The following is a 14,465-nucleotide window of genomic DNA, read 5'->3' on the forward strand; positions in this document are numbered from 1 at the left end:
TAATTCATTGGAACTTCCCACTGTCATTCATGAAAAATTAGATAAGAAAGATAACTTGAAGAAGGCAGATGCTTTGATTTGTCATTCTATTGGTTATAATAGGATAAAAATTTGTACAGCTTTTGGCTTCATTGTGACTGTCCTCTTGGTCATCATACCTCGAGCTTCAAAGCTTGATCATGGACTTGGATTTGGTGACTGATTAGATTGTATTCTGTTTGTTTTTCCCCAGCTAAGAGCATACTGAGCAGCATGCTGCGTGTGGACCCTGCTCACAGACTAACAGCTAGCCAGATCCTGGACCATCCTTGGGTTACTGTAAGTTATACAACTTTTTTTTCAGCATCTGTTTTGTATGAAATACTGTATTAGATATGTTCAAATAAAGAGGAAATGTTTCAAATTATGGTACTGAAAACATTCAAATTGTCATAGCTGTTTTTTTATTAAAAGAATCTCTTTATTGCTAAAACAAAATGTCTAGTGACTTTTGTGATGTTTATTTTGTAACTATAGCCAAACCTGTGGCCTCGATTTTGTACTGTTTGGGGCAATGCAGAAATAATCTAAAGGGACCTTGTATCATAAGAGTGGCCACAACAGCCATGTGGTCCTTGTGTACAGGTGGTCACTGGTACAGGCTTGACTGTATAGAGAAACATCAGTCATGAAAATATCTTAAATTGGCACTGATTTGACGATGTTCATCCATTCTACAACGATGAAGGTTAGATATCCGGGTAATAAGGTACGCCAAAAAGCAGTTATTCAAGCAACTGGATATGATTTTAGAAATGGTTAGACATTTCAAACAACCATCTGGTGTTTAAACCACTGGTTTGTTGTGCCCAGGGGCTTGATGGGAACTCTACCCAGCCCACCAACGTGCTCGAGCTGATGAAACAGTGGGGGAAGGAGTTGAGAGATGAGGAGTTTTCAGAGGAGTCAGAGGACAACAACAATCAGGTACATTTATATATATTATATTGTATTCTTTCTTGTTTTTACTGTATTGGATCCGAATGTGCTGACCAAGGGCTAAATAGACCAATCCTATATCCCTGCCCAGCAAAAGTAGATGATGCAGATGAAGAGCAAAGAAGTACAAACTTCAGTGGCATACAGCCACTCTGTCATTGGTCCAAACACTTGCCATTATCTCATTGGTTGAACTGCTAATTGTGATACACATGTAGACAGTCAAGATTGAACCAATACAATGATTGAGATGGAGTCTTATGGGTCAGTAGTGACTTTTTATGAAGTTAAGGTAACCTATGGCTGACATTTTTCACATTGAACTGAAATCTTTTCACAAGCGTGGAATCCATAACTTAAAGAATTCTGCAATTAGTCCAATTTGAGACATGCACTACTTTTGAAAATAAAACTTAATTGCTTTGTTTTCAGATGGAAGAAGACCTCCAGGAGAATGGACTGGAGGAAGATGAGAACCAGGGGCCAGGGGAAAAGGACAAGTCAAAGGTGAGGGTCAAGGGTTAAGGGTCAGAAGGTTTCATGTTGAGGAAAGGTCAGGGTTCATAGTTCAGAGGTTAACAAGATGCAAACATCAAGAAAAAAGATGAAAGATCATCTTGATCGAAGGGATCATCAGTAAGGGTCAAGGGTGAATGAAAGGTCAGAGGTCAAAGCTTGAAGGCAAGGTTGAAAGGATGTTGGTCATTGTTAGTTTAGGGGTGGTTAGCCAAATAATGTGGGCTGATAAGGTTTTCAGTATCCAGTCATACATGTAGTGGGGTACTTTAAATGATGATGGAAAAATTGAAAGTATTTGGATATTAAGAACTTTGGTTTCTGACATTGGAAAAGAAATTGAACAGTAATCCATGGTTGAGTACATTTGTTATCTTGTGTATTGCCTTTACTCTTTGAACTGTGCTTGTGGTGGCAATCATGTGGTGATGGGTTCTGTACTTTTATCATGCTGCTGTACTTGGTGATTCTGTTATGATGACACATGGCTTAAAATTTTTGTAGCATTTAATATGTAAAGTCTAATTTTTCATTCAAAACCAAGAAAAAAAACTTACCATTTTTGCTGAAAAAGAAAAGATCCGATGTTGAAAATTGTGATAGTATGAAAACTATGGCAACATTTCTGAGCAGACATCATTTTGGTCCTGCTTATCTTGATAATTATTATTGGGTCAGTTCGTCCTCTCTCTTAATGAGTTGAGCTTGTCCCAATCGTGAAGCTTCTGATGAAAAGAGTAGAATTCCAGTCCTATTCAAGACAGATAACCTACAACATGTATAACCCTTAAGTGGCATTAAGGTCTTGTTAGGTTGTAAAAATGAGTACAATAAAAAAAAGAAGAAGAATTTCGAGCCATGTGTCTTGTTAAATGTCTAGTATGTCAATCAACTGCTTTCTTGCAGGATTTGACGGACATAGGATTGGGGCCGCGGCGAAAGTCAGCAGACACTGCTAATGAACTGCACGAGGCAGAGATGCATCATATTCGAAAGGCTAGCATCACGTCATTCCATACAGGCTGCACATGGCATACTGCTGCTTCTCAGATCAAGCCCTCGTTCTAAACCTTAGATTCAGCCTCCAGCAATCAGTTTTCAATCAGTAATCATCATTTCAAGCTTGTAGTATTTTTGGCTAGCCTAACTGAGCTTGCATCCTAATAATCTTTTATCTTCAATTTAAGTTGAATCAAGATGTATAGTATCCAAAAAGCAGCTACCTCCAGAAATCAGAGCCTCCGAAAATATTTGAAACTTTCTAACATGTTTGGCTCGTAGGATATAATACTGTAGATTGTTTCCTAAAAGAGTATACCCCAAAAAGGAGCTGCATTCAGAAATCAAAGCCTACGAAAATGTTTGAAACGTTCCAACATGTCTGGCTCATAGAATATAGAACAGTACATTATTTCCTAAAAGATTACCCTTTCAAGTATCCTCCAAATAGGAGCTGCATTCAGAAAACATAGCCTCCAAAAACATTTGAAACTTTCTAATATGTTTGGCTCATAGAATTTACTGTGAATTATTTCAAATGCCCCCCTCCCCCAGTGATCTGAGAAACAGGTTGTTTTGCTACATAACCATGAATTGCTTCCCATTTCATCACCAGTGTCAGCCCAGCTCGGCTGAGACTGCATCCTGCATGGCTTCTCACCAGTGTGATACCCTAACAGTCACGCCGGTTTATTTTCTTGGTTCTCGGACATTTTAACCTTCTCCCTGCTACCTAACCTGGTAACCAGTACAAATTTGGTACCAAGTGGCTACCTTAGGATGCTGAAGGTTAGAGTAAGAATTTGTTGTCAGGATAAAACAATAGTCTGAGCAGAAAACTTGAATCTGAGAACATTTACTCCCTGAAATTGTGTACCAAGCAAGGTACTAATTGTTTTCTTAGACTGTTTTCATGTTGATCTTCTAGTTCTTTATGATCTTTTTTTCGAATCTGAGAACCAAGAAATTAAATTGGTAATGCCTAATGGCCACATTAATGCATGGCTTATTCCTCTGCAGAGTGACCTCCTCATTCACCTCATCATGTTTGCTCCTTTTAATAGTTTTATACTACTATCATTGGTCATCAGATGGTACCAAAATGGATGAACTATGTGGATACAATCATATGGTGTCCCTTTTTACCTGTGGTCCTAGCTTCTGCCACAGTCTATGACTGGTCATTGCCTCCCCCTCTTGCATTTATTACTCCCAAGCAGATGTTGGTTGGAAGATTGTAACGTTTTCTAACTGCCTGGCAGCTTTGACAGCTTAACCCATCTTATGGCAACTGTCAGAGAAACCTCTTTCACCCCAACATCTGTGTTTGGAGATGAAGGCAGAGGTGGGGGTATCAAACATCAGTAAAGTGGGATTTTGGTATATCAAGATTGTTCATCCTTTTTTGGTGCAGGGTTTGGGTGAGGCATGAAAGTGGTGGGTTTTTCACATGGTCATTTGTAGTTTAATTGACGTTGAGCACAAGGGGAAGTATCCGTCAGTAAAAGAACAGTACACTTTCACAATTAATCACATTGAGCCAAAGGGAGGTAACCTACCTGTGCATTTTGTAATTAGGGAAAAGTACAATGTTAACATGTAACATTACCCATATTGACTTAGTATTTGGTACATGACATTGTGATACAGTTGGCACTTCTTAGATACTGTACGGTAGTATTTGTTCTAAAACAAAGTTAGTACATGTTACAAATTGTTTAGTTGATATACATTTTTGTGATTACAAACATTTACGTAGGGCATTACGAAAATGCATGCGAGAAATAGTAGAATGACTTCTTTAGATGGCTTTAAAAAGTCGCATTTTACATAGAAGGGCAAGACACTTGATTGTAGAAAACTTTTACTGCAATGCTAAGAGACATACTGGTTTCCCAAAGTCCAGTTACTGAACATACATGTAGAATTAATCTTCAATGATTGCATCCATTCATCATGCATTTCACCAACTGCACTTCACTAACAGCTCATCGTGTGGCACTGCTGCATTGACACTTTGCTTCTTTGCCTTTGTCATGAGTTTTATAGCATGTGTTTAATGTGTTATTTGATTGTTGTCTAACAAGGGTTTCTTTGCAGTGCGAATTTTTGCTGAAGTGGCTGTGTGTTGAGCCTGAGCTAGATGGATAGATATGTGAAGTTTATGCTGACTAGATCATTCCTTTGTAAAAGTCTGAAAATTTCACAACAGAAAAAAAGACTCTAAAGAGGAGGAACATAACGGTGTTCTGCAAATTTAGCCAACTTACATGTAGTTAATTTAAAGACAGAAAGTTGACAATTCTGAAAGAAAGTGAATTCACTTTACGACTATTTTGTCAAATTTTGTGCATATTGAGCCATGAGCTTGTATACAGTAGGGGCCACAGACTCTGATCAGAAAAGTATCTAGATAGCTTTAAGATAACTAAGCTCTGTAGTTTTACAAAGGTTAGCAATGTAAGTGTGACAAGCTTATAATGGTTATTTAACCAGCCTTTGCTGTGCGCCTGCAAAGCTGGCGTGTTACTCTGAAAGGTGGTTTTGTCCAATGACTGACATTCAGATTCATACATACATGGCAATACTGTACAATACATTATACGCTATACACATGTATCCTATAGATAATAATTATAGAAAGAATTGCACAAGAGTGTTTCTAACTTGCCCTGCCCCCCTCCCCAGGCCGCCGGTGCAGGTAGAAGAGCCTCCATGCCGTACCTGTCCCAACATCAGCCTATCAACAGAAAAGTCAGCGCTGCACCAAAATTCTCTTCACATAAACCGGTAAGCCTGAAACCCTCAGAATGTGCTCAGTCCTCAGACTTTAGTGGGGAATATAATTAAAGAAGCTGCATAAGTATAGACACACTTGCAAGTGAGCATGTGTATTGTGGGTGTTGTATTGTCAATTTGAAAGTTGAAGGCCCCAAACCATGTTTCTTACTGTCTGATCTTCAAGTTTTGACAATCATAGTGCAAAATACATCACATATCACATGCACACTCTAAACCATGCACTGGCTTATTCTTTATCTACCAGAAGACCCCATGGGTGTGTCTTACAACATGTCACAATTTTTGAGAAGGAAGCAGCAGGCTCTGCATTAAAACACTGAATGCCACAACAAAGAGCAACAAAATATCAATGAAGTTGTGGCCATATTCCTTCCTATCATTGCTTCCATTGTTGACGTATTCCGTAACAGGTGTCTGATATGATTTCAAATTGTTAAATGTTTCATGTTTGCTGTCTCCACTTTGCCCTCAAGCTGAAAATGAAAGACTCTCCAGAAATTGTCAAGTCCCATCGCTCTAGAACCAAGAACAAACATCCGAGAAGTGCACAGATCACAGTGGGGGTAACAATTATCAATGGTTTTCCACTTTGGTGGAGGGACTAAGGTTGTCTAATACATGTATAGTATGTCATCCTGTGTACCAAGGCCATAGCTTGTCTTGTGGTAGACATAACTTTGTCAACATTCCTCATTTTCAAGATACCCTTTAACAATAGGCCAGTCTTCCAGATGTTTCATCTCTTGCCCGTCACCAGCCAATCACGTTGTCTCTTGACTAAAAGAGGCGATGTCATTGGCTTGGAACATAATCATGTTTTATTCTTCTGTTCTGTTGTAATGTTTTATTTAATGAGCTAATGTTCTATTATAATGCTCTATACCAATGTTCTATTCCAATGTTCTATTCTAATGATCTATTCTAATTATCTCTTAAATTGTTCTATTCTTAAGTCCTCAAACTTTCTATTCTTTATTTCTAATGTTCCATTCTAATGTTCTGTTCCAATGTTATATTCCAGTCAACACCTGCATCACCAATCAAAGAAAAGAGACATAGCATTTCTCTAGGCACTCCCGCCAGGCATGCCAAACCATCGCCTCTCAACTCACCCCACACAACAGCCAAGAGCTACAAGCCCTCCACCCCAGGGCAGTTGCCAAAATCATCATCACCAGGGGGGAAGCCAACCAATGGGAAAGTAAAGAAAAAGCCAAGTACATAGTAAAAGGTCAAAGATCGAAGGTTAAAGGCCATATGTAAGATGTATAGGAGATTTTATGCTTGTAAGACTTTGCTTTATTCTGGAAAAAAAATTGAAAATGCTGCAAAGTTGTGTTTTTTTAGTAGACTGGAAGTTTTATTATTTGAGTTGCAAAAAGCTTATTGTTGTGAATTCTGGGGGAGGTATTTTCCTTAGAATATTGAAATGGTCGGAAGGAATCGTTGGCTTAGAATATAGTAATTCTCTTCTAAGAAATCAATCCAAAATAGCATTCAATGGGCCATCAAATACATTGTGTACCGGTATGTGTCATAACAGCAAAAAGTTTTTAATGCCCTCTAAGCATTTTCTCCAGGTTTTCACTGTGCTGCGTGTGATTCTAGCATTTGTTATGCAACTCTGTTTTGAAGAAAGAATACATAATGGCATATTCCATGGTGTAACCAATTTCTGTTGACTGTTTCAGACTGTTCCATTTCAACAAATTTATTGGGGGCAACTGTAAATTTGGAGAAAATCAAGGAATATTTGATTGTCTGGTCAATTCTGAGAGGGAGACAATGCCTTGGAATGTTTGAAATGGGACAGTCGGATCAGAGGGGTTCGAGTTGATATTCCAGCCTTTTATTCTGCTTTCACTTGTGTTTGAATCTCAGAACAGAATCATATGGCCACAAATTTGGTGCTAGCTTTTCTGACTGTTGAGAGCACACTGTCAGGTCATTTGTGACATTTCTCATGTACATGTACATGTTGGAAATAGATTCCTAAATATACCCTTCAATCTTACAAGGGATATTTCAGCATTCAGTAGAATACAGGTAGTTGATTATAAAAGGAGGGTCAGAAATGGGTTTTGGTTAGGATGCATAGTCATTATAGCACTTATAAAAGAGGTGTTCAAAAGAACCCTTGATTCATCCTCATGTTTGTACCTTATACAAGTGTGAGCTGACGCTGCTTTGTAGCATTGTTTTTAAGAAAAACTTTTAGAGACGATTTTGCACCAATGTAAATATTCTAGCTTGAACTGGGAGGCAGATTTTAAATTGTGTGATCATCATCACACCAAGGTGTGATAGACCTAAAGTTTGTAACTATTTGTAAATATGTGACTGTGTTTTCTGTGGTTAGAGATTTAGTGTTTGTTGATCTTATCTTTCCGAATCTCCACAGACGTGGAGAAACACAAAAACTGTGGAGATGTCATGATGTGCATACATGTATGCACAATAACTACGTAAGCTGTAAAGTTTAAGTTGTGCTTCACAAAAGAAGCTCTGAGGTGAAACACTGGTGTTTTGCAAGGTCAGATGTTTGGTGACTCCTTGTAGCTGCTGTTCATTCAAGATCTGCAAGGAGGCACTGCTGCACTAGGAACATTTTCCAGGTGTTGTAATCTAACTTTTATTATGTACCCAATGGCTGATGTAGAGTTGATTGACAGCTAAAGGGAACAATGTTGAACCAAAGGAAAGATTGTAAAACCAATGAAGCTGTACTTTTTGTAAGGTGTGAATATTTTGTGGAAGATAACATATTGATAATGTCTAGTATTCCGTCCATAAAGACAACTTCAGTTCTTCACGGCTGTGACAGCTGTTTTGTACCATTATTTGATGTCACTGCAGGTTTGTTCATACAACATTCTCCGTGTAACGATTGTGAGAGTAGGAACATAATGTTCTTGTGACACAACATGAATGAAATTTATCTGGCAGATGTTTTGCTATTAAATTTCTCTGCTACATGCATTCCCAAGGGCCCAAATGGCCACAAAATGACATTGCAGCAAAGATACCATCCCAAATATGACTAAGTCTGTATCCCCCCTCATCTCTGCTCATGACCATTGTAGATTTTCTGAATCAGATCCAGATAGCCTCCTTATGCCAGAGTGTCACTAGAACATTATTTTGCTATGACCTACCAACCTGCTGAAGCTATTCACAGATTGTATTAAAGAGTAGTTGACAATGTTTTGATTGAACCCACCAAGCCTTGTACAGCTGTCTCTTGTGTTAAGCACATGTAGACTGTCATGTGACAGAACTACATAGGGAATAAACTGCTAAGTTTTCCTTTTTTCACAACACCTTGTCTGTGTTTGTTCAATGTAGATGAAGATAGAGTAGGATATGACTGTGTGATATATATAATGCAAACTGAAGGACATGACCTTTGCACATGTGCCATGGAATGTGTACATGTAAGTCCACCTAGAGTAAATTCACTGACTAAAAAATAGTAAGTTAGCCAATTGGGGAGTTTGAACCCTTTCAGGGTTTCAGTTGGCAGTGCTGCTTTACTTCCAAGAGGAAATTGATGTCAATCTTACAACAAGAGGAAATGTTAGTCTTACAACAAGAGATCACTCTTTTTGGCAAAATTTGCTATCCATAACTTAGGAAGGCCTGGTGGAGGCTATGTACATTTGCCCTGAATTGCTACTGATGTACTCATAAAGAACAGCCAGGGGGCACTCAAATCCCAAACCTCTACAGCTTTCAAATGGGGCAGGAGGCACCGTCTCAATGATGCCAGGACCAGACACCAAAAGGCAGGTAATAGAATTAGATGGTCTTAGACTGAATTGCCAAGGACAGTTATTTTGTGTGTTTTCAGTTTTGCTTTTTCTTTCAACTTAAGTGAGCTCTCCTTAGTGCTGAAATGCCATCAGCCATGGGAACATACGTGCATTTGACCAAGATCAAGTAAGGTTATTGAATGGTCTTAGACTGAACTACCAAAGACAATTCTGTTTATTTGCTTTTCATTTTCTTTTAACTCCCAGCCTTGGTTTACCTCCTTAGTGCTGAAATGCCATCAGCCATGAAAACATGCAGGCATTTGACCAAGATCAAGTAGTCATATTGAATGGTCTTACACCGAGCTGTCAAAGATGATCTGATGATCAGATATTTACTGCAAACTTATATATCTTAAGAGCATTGTCCTTCATTTTCACTTCTGCCTTTCCTTTTAACCCTCAATGCTAGCTCTTGTCCTTGGTGCTGAAAGGCCATCAGCCATGAGAACATGCAGGCATTTGACCTACTTCAAGATCAATTTCAGCTTGCAGTAAAGAAAGTAGGTACACTGGCCAAAATGTTGTTGTTTTATTTGTAATTAGAATAATTTATCTATGTTCTCTTCTTGATAATGGCTGATTTAATTTCCCCCAACTTAGTTGACATTCACTAGTCAGTATATCCAGTATGTTCTATATAAAGATCCATTTGTATTTTTACTTGTCTATTAATTCCATATTTTCAAAACATTGTTCATCTGCCAGGTCCAACAACACCCTATAGCCACAGCAGTACTGTCACAGTTCTGTAGTCTTCTTGACCTCCAAAGCCAGTCCCAGCCTTTTGTAAGTATACAATTGCATACAGTGTATTATTAATACATTTGCTATCAACGTTCAACAGAGAGTTAATGATTGTCCCTAAGTCTTTTTTTCATCTGTTTTAAATTCTAGTCCCTCACAAGCAAACCTCTCCAACCACAGACTGTAGATTTTGTTTTAATAATAACAGATTGTACAACAATAGATGTCTTATCTCTTGTATGATTAACTTTACAGTACATAATCATACAAGAAAAACAAGTTGAACACATACATGTACATTATGTTCTATTACACTATGCTACTTAATATAATATACAATGTAGACTAGAATAAGGAGGTGTTTAACAACATTCAAATATAAATCCTCCATTATACTCAATTTCCTGCATTTAGTCCAGTTCAGCTAGTCTCTTGGCAATGTCCTCCTGTTGCTGTTTGTTTCCTGTTTCCATGGCGATGGTAATCGCTGATTGATAGTGAGATCTGGCCTGGTCCATTTTACCCAGTGCCTTGTAGGAATCACCTATGTTCTGATGTGCTGTTATCTGTTCTTTCTTGTCTCCATCATCTTGGCTCATCTTTAGGTGCTTCTGATGCCACTCCAGAGCTGCCTCATACTCCCCCATCTCATCATGTGCCAGTCCCAGTCTGTTGTAAGCCACTCCCTCCTCATGCCTGTCCCCCAACTGCCTGGCTAGTGCAAGATACTGTTCATAATACGGGATGGCTGTATGTGGGGAGTGGAGTTGTTTCCTGTGCATCTCACCCATCCCCAAGTAAACCTTCATCTGTCCATGTTGATCCCCTGTCTGCTGTGCCATCTGTAAGGCTGTGTTGAAGTGGGATGTTGCCAGGTCCAGTTTACCCAGTAGCCTGTATGTATTACCTACATTAATGTGTGCTGCAATCTGCCCTTTCTTGTCTCCATCATCTTGTCTCATCTTCAGGTCCTTCTGAAGCCACTCCAGAGCTGCCTCATACTCCCCCATCTCATAATGAGCCCTTCCCAGTCTGTTATAAGCCACTCCCTCCTCATGCCTGTCCCCCAACTGCCTGGCTAGTGCAAGAGACTGTTCATAATACTGGATGGCTGTATGTGGGGAGTGGAGTTCGTCCATGTGCATCTCACCCATCCCCAAGTAAACCTTCATCTGTCCATGTTGATCCCCTGTCTGCTGTGCCATCTGTAAGGCTGTGTTGAAGTGGGATGTTGCCAGGTCCAGTTTACCCAGCCTCCTGTATGTATGACCAACATTAATGTGTGCTTCAATCTGTCCTTTCTTGTCTCCATCATCTTGGCTCATCTTCAGGTACTTCTGATGCCACTCCAGAGCTGCCTCATAATCCTGCATGTCCTCACAAGCCAGTCCCAGTCTGTTGTAAGCCTGCCCCTCCCTGTACTTCCTCTCCAAGTCCCTAGCTAGTGTCACCATCTCTGTGTAATATGTGTATGACACCTGTGGTTCATGTAGCTGTTCCCTGTGTAAATCACCTAGCTTACAGTAAATGTCCATCTGTTCAGTCTTGTTTCCTGTCTCCATGGCAACAGCCAAGGCTGACTCATAGTTAGTTTTTGCATCTGACACTTGACCTGACAGTGCTAAGGATGAGGCTAGGTTTTTGTAAGCTACACAAATGTCACTTCCATTTGGAGTTTCTACTTTATATATAGCCAGAGCTCTCTCATGGTTTCTAAATGCATCTTGTTGCAGACTTAACATGTCATATGTCAGTCCTAGCCTATTGTAGGCTTTGGCTTGTTTTGTGTCTTCTGACAGTTCCTGAGCACACTCTAACATGTTCTGGTAATACTGCAGAGCTGCCTGTAAGTTGTGTAGTTTAGTCCTGTAGAGATCTCCTATCAGACAGGACAAGTCAAACTGTAGTGCTTTGTTTTGCTTTACTGCAGGTGTGTTCAGTTCAGCAAGAAGAAGGTTCAGGTTGACATGGGGGTCTTCATCATCTGAAAAATATTAATTTATCTTTACATAAGAGCATGCAAGGGAATTTTTGGTGAGTAAGCCATGCATGGACATTTGAATGTTGGACAGTGCAAAATACATGTAGCAACAAACTCAACAACAAAAACTGCAAAATATTGTTTCTTTACTGCAATAAATGCTCTATTTATTACCAGTGTGACAATAATCTGCTTTGTCATCACTTATTACAGCTTTGGCTTACACACTCAACATCTTCAACCCTAAAAGATTATTAATAAGTAAATCACTAAATGTTCATTGAGAAATAGCAGAAAAATTGTTTTACATAATTGCCCTTTGCATTTATAAAGGAAGGAACAGAATGATCAAGAAGAATCTGATGTAGTTCTACAATGTCATTTTGGTCTATTGGTAACTGTCATTGTTTTGGAAGATTGTCATTTCACAGAAAGCTTATTTGCTGTAATAAATTAAAATATCGGTTGGAATTACTGATACTTCAAACATTGTAGCAGTTGAAATTCAAGAACTTCAAAGACTGTGGCATGTTGAATAGTGACATAAATAGAGGCCAATTATTAAAATAAGGAGGCTGAATTTCATGTTAAATAATTATACGCACATTCAGTGAGCATATGATGACTTTTGAACTTAAGATGGCATGCACCATTCCAAAAGGCTTGAACTTGCATATTTGTTTGCTGAGCTCAGAAGAGTAGACTGAGAATTTTAAAAGAAAATTTATGGCAACTGTAGAAAAAGCCAAATTTATAATACACCAAGCTGTTAAGCATTGACTAATATATGAAAAATTGGGACCTCTCTTTTGAAACTTTTCTGTAAATGATAAAAACCCCAGGTTTAAGAAGGCTAACTTAATACAGTGTATTACCTCTAATTTTAAAAGAAGATGTCCTGTCCTCCTCAGACAAGATGCTTGCAGCTGTTGCATATCCAGTATCAGATGATAGACCAGTTCCTGTTGATTGTGTAGTTCCTGTTGATTGTGTAGTTCCTGTTGATCGAAGGCTTGCTGCTGAATGGATCCTTGCTTTAGTTGAGATGCTTCCTGCTTTTAGTCGCCGTATGTCTTTATGTTGCCTGGAGGTGTGCAGCAAGGCCATCTGTGATGTCACCTGTTCAACCTGCTCATCTGTGGATCCGTGCTGATCACCTTTGACAGGTGCAACAGTAGCACCTGTAGCAATATTGGGTGAATCAAGACCTGGTGGCTTGGTGGCCTTGTGACAGTGGCATGTGTGACAGTGGCATGTGGGACAGTGGCATGTGGGACAGTGGCCTGCGGGACAGTGGCATATTGTATAGGATAGTGTCATAAATTGGGACAGTGGCATTTTAGACAGTGGCATGTGGGACAATGGCATGTGAGACAGTGGCATGTGGGACAGTGACATGTGGGACAGTGGCATGTGGGATAGTGACATATGGGATAGTGGCATCTGGAACAGCATGTGGTACAGTGGCATGTAGGATTCGTTGGCATATAGGGTAGTGGCATGTGGGACAGTGGCATTTGAGACAGTGGCATGTGAGATAGTGACATAAAAGTGTCATCTGGGACAGCATGTGGTACTGTAACAGTGGCATGTAGGATTGGCATATAGGGTAGTGGCATCTGGGACAGTGGCATTTGAGACAGTGGCATGTGAGATGGTGGCATGTGGGACAGTGGCATGTGGGATAGTGACATTTGGGACAGTGGCAAGTAGTTGACTACATAATATTATGTCGAACCTTGATTTCAGTAAATATATAAAGACGAGTATCATAAGCATGTTTTTGCAATATGGCAAACAGCAGTATCAGTGATGTGCACTATGCACATGATATGGGCTATAGCAAGAAATTATAAGTTTAATCCTTGCCGTATATGTGGGACATGGTGCCCCAACGACACACCAGAAGGTCAAGGGATAGGTGAGGTGAGGTGATATGTGGGACAGTGGAAGGATATTGAAAGCAAAGTGCACCTTAATGTCATGTGCAACAATAGTCTTAAATATCACATTCAAGTAAAGCTGATAAACCTGAAGTTGCATTCTCTCACCTTCTAAGAAATCTACTCCCCTCTGAAAGTCTGCCTCATCGACCTCAATATGTACATACAGCAGCATTCCTCCACATATCTGCACCAACTCCTGGCTGATGTACTCCTCAGTCAGGATGGCTGACAGGGTCCCGTCTCTACAAGCTGTCACAAACTCTACCTGACTATCTCTATGGTCAAACCTTAACTCACAGAGAACACTGCCTTCACGCAGCTTCCTTATTTTAGCTTTTAGTTTCTTCAATCTGTTCATTGTTTCTATGAATCTGTCATGATCTTGCAACACTTCTCTTGTGAATAACTCATTGATGAAGTGCAAGATGGTCTCCTTTCTTTTCTCACTAACTGTGTCATCCATTACATTTTCTACTTCAGATTCCAGCTGGCTGAACCGTTCCATTCTTTCATTGAACATTGCATCACTCTGTACATCTCTTGTAATCATGTCTTTCAATTTATCAAGAAGAATTGCCTCTCCCTGCAAGACAGTGCTTTCTGGTGTTCTTACAGACATCCTTATTTTCTGATCTGTAAAAAGGCAAAGTTGGGAATTATCAAGCAGTCTAATGTCAACAGCAT

General features: G+C 39.5%; 1 protein-coding gene across 6 annotated transcripts in view; it reads left to right on the plus strand.

The window, feature by feature from the left end:
- LOC118406829 (serine/threonine-protein kinase 33-like) overlaps positions 1-7,506 on the plus strand; it is a 39,238-nt gene extending 31,732 nt beyond the window's left edge. For 3 of the 6 annotated variants that reach the window (XM_035807177.1, XM_035807175.1, XM_035807176.1), the window contains exons 10-16: positions 233-318; positions 853-966; positions 1,411-1,485; positions 2,401-2,490; positions 5,182-5,283; positions 5,769-5,858; positions 6,317-7,506. In XM_035807177.1, coding sequence (XP_035663070.1) covers positions 233-318; positions 853-966; positions 1,411-1,485; positions 2,401-2,490; positions 5,182-5,283; positions 5,769-5,858; positions 6,317-6,520 — 761 coding nt within the window. In that variant the 3' untranslated portion in view covers positions 6,521-7,506. The remainder of the gene's footprint in view (positions 1-232; positions 319-852; positions 967-1,410; positions 1,486-2,400; positions 2,491-5,181; positions 5,284-5,768; positions 5,859-6,316) is intronic. The other 3 variants (XM_035807178.1, XM_035807180.1, XM_035807181.1) reach the window with 3 other exon arrangements.
- Positions 7,507-14,465: the final 6,959 nt, after the last annotated feature.

This window comes from Branchiostoma floridae, chromosome 19, assembly GCF_000003815.2.
Source record: "Branchiostoma floridae strain S238N-H82 chromosome 19, Bfl_VNyyK, whole genome shotgun sequence".
Lineage (NCBI taxonomy): Eukaryota > Metazoa > Chordata > Leptocardii > Amphioxiformes > Branchiostomatidae > Branchiostoma > Branchiostoma floridae.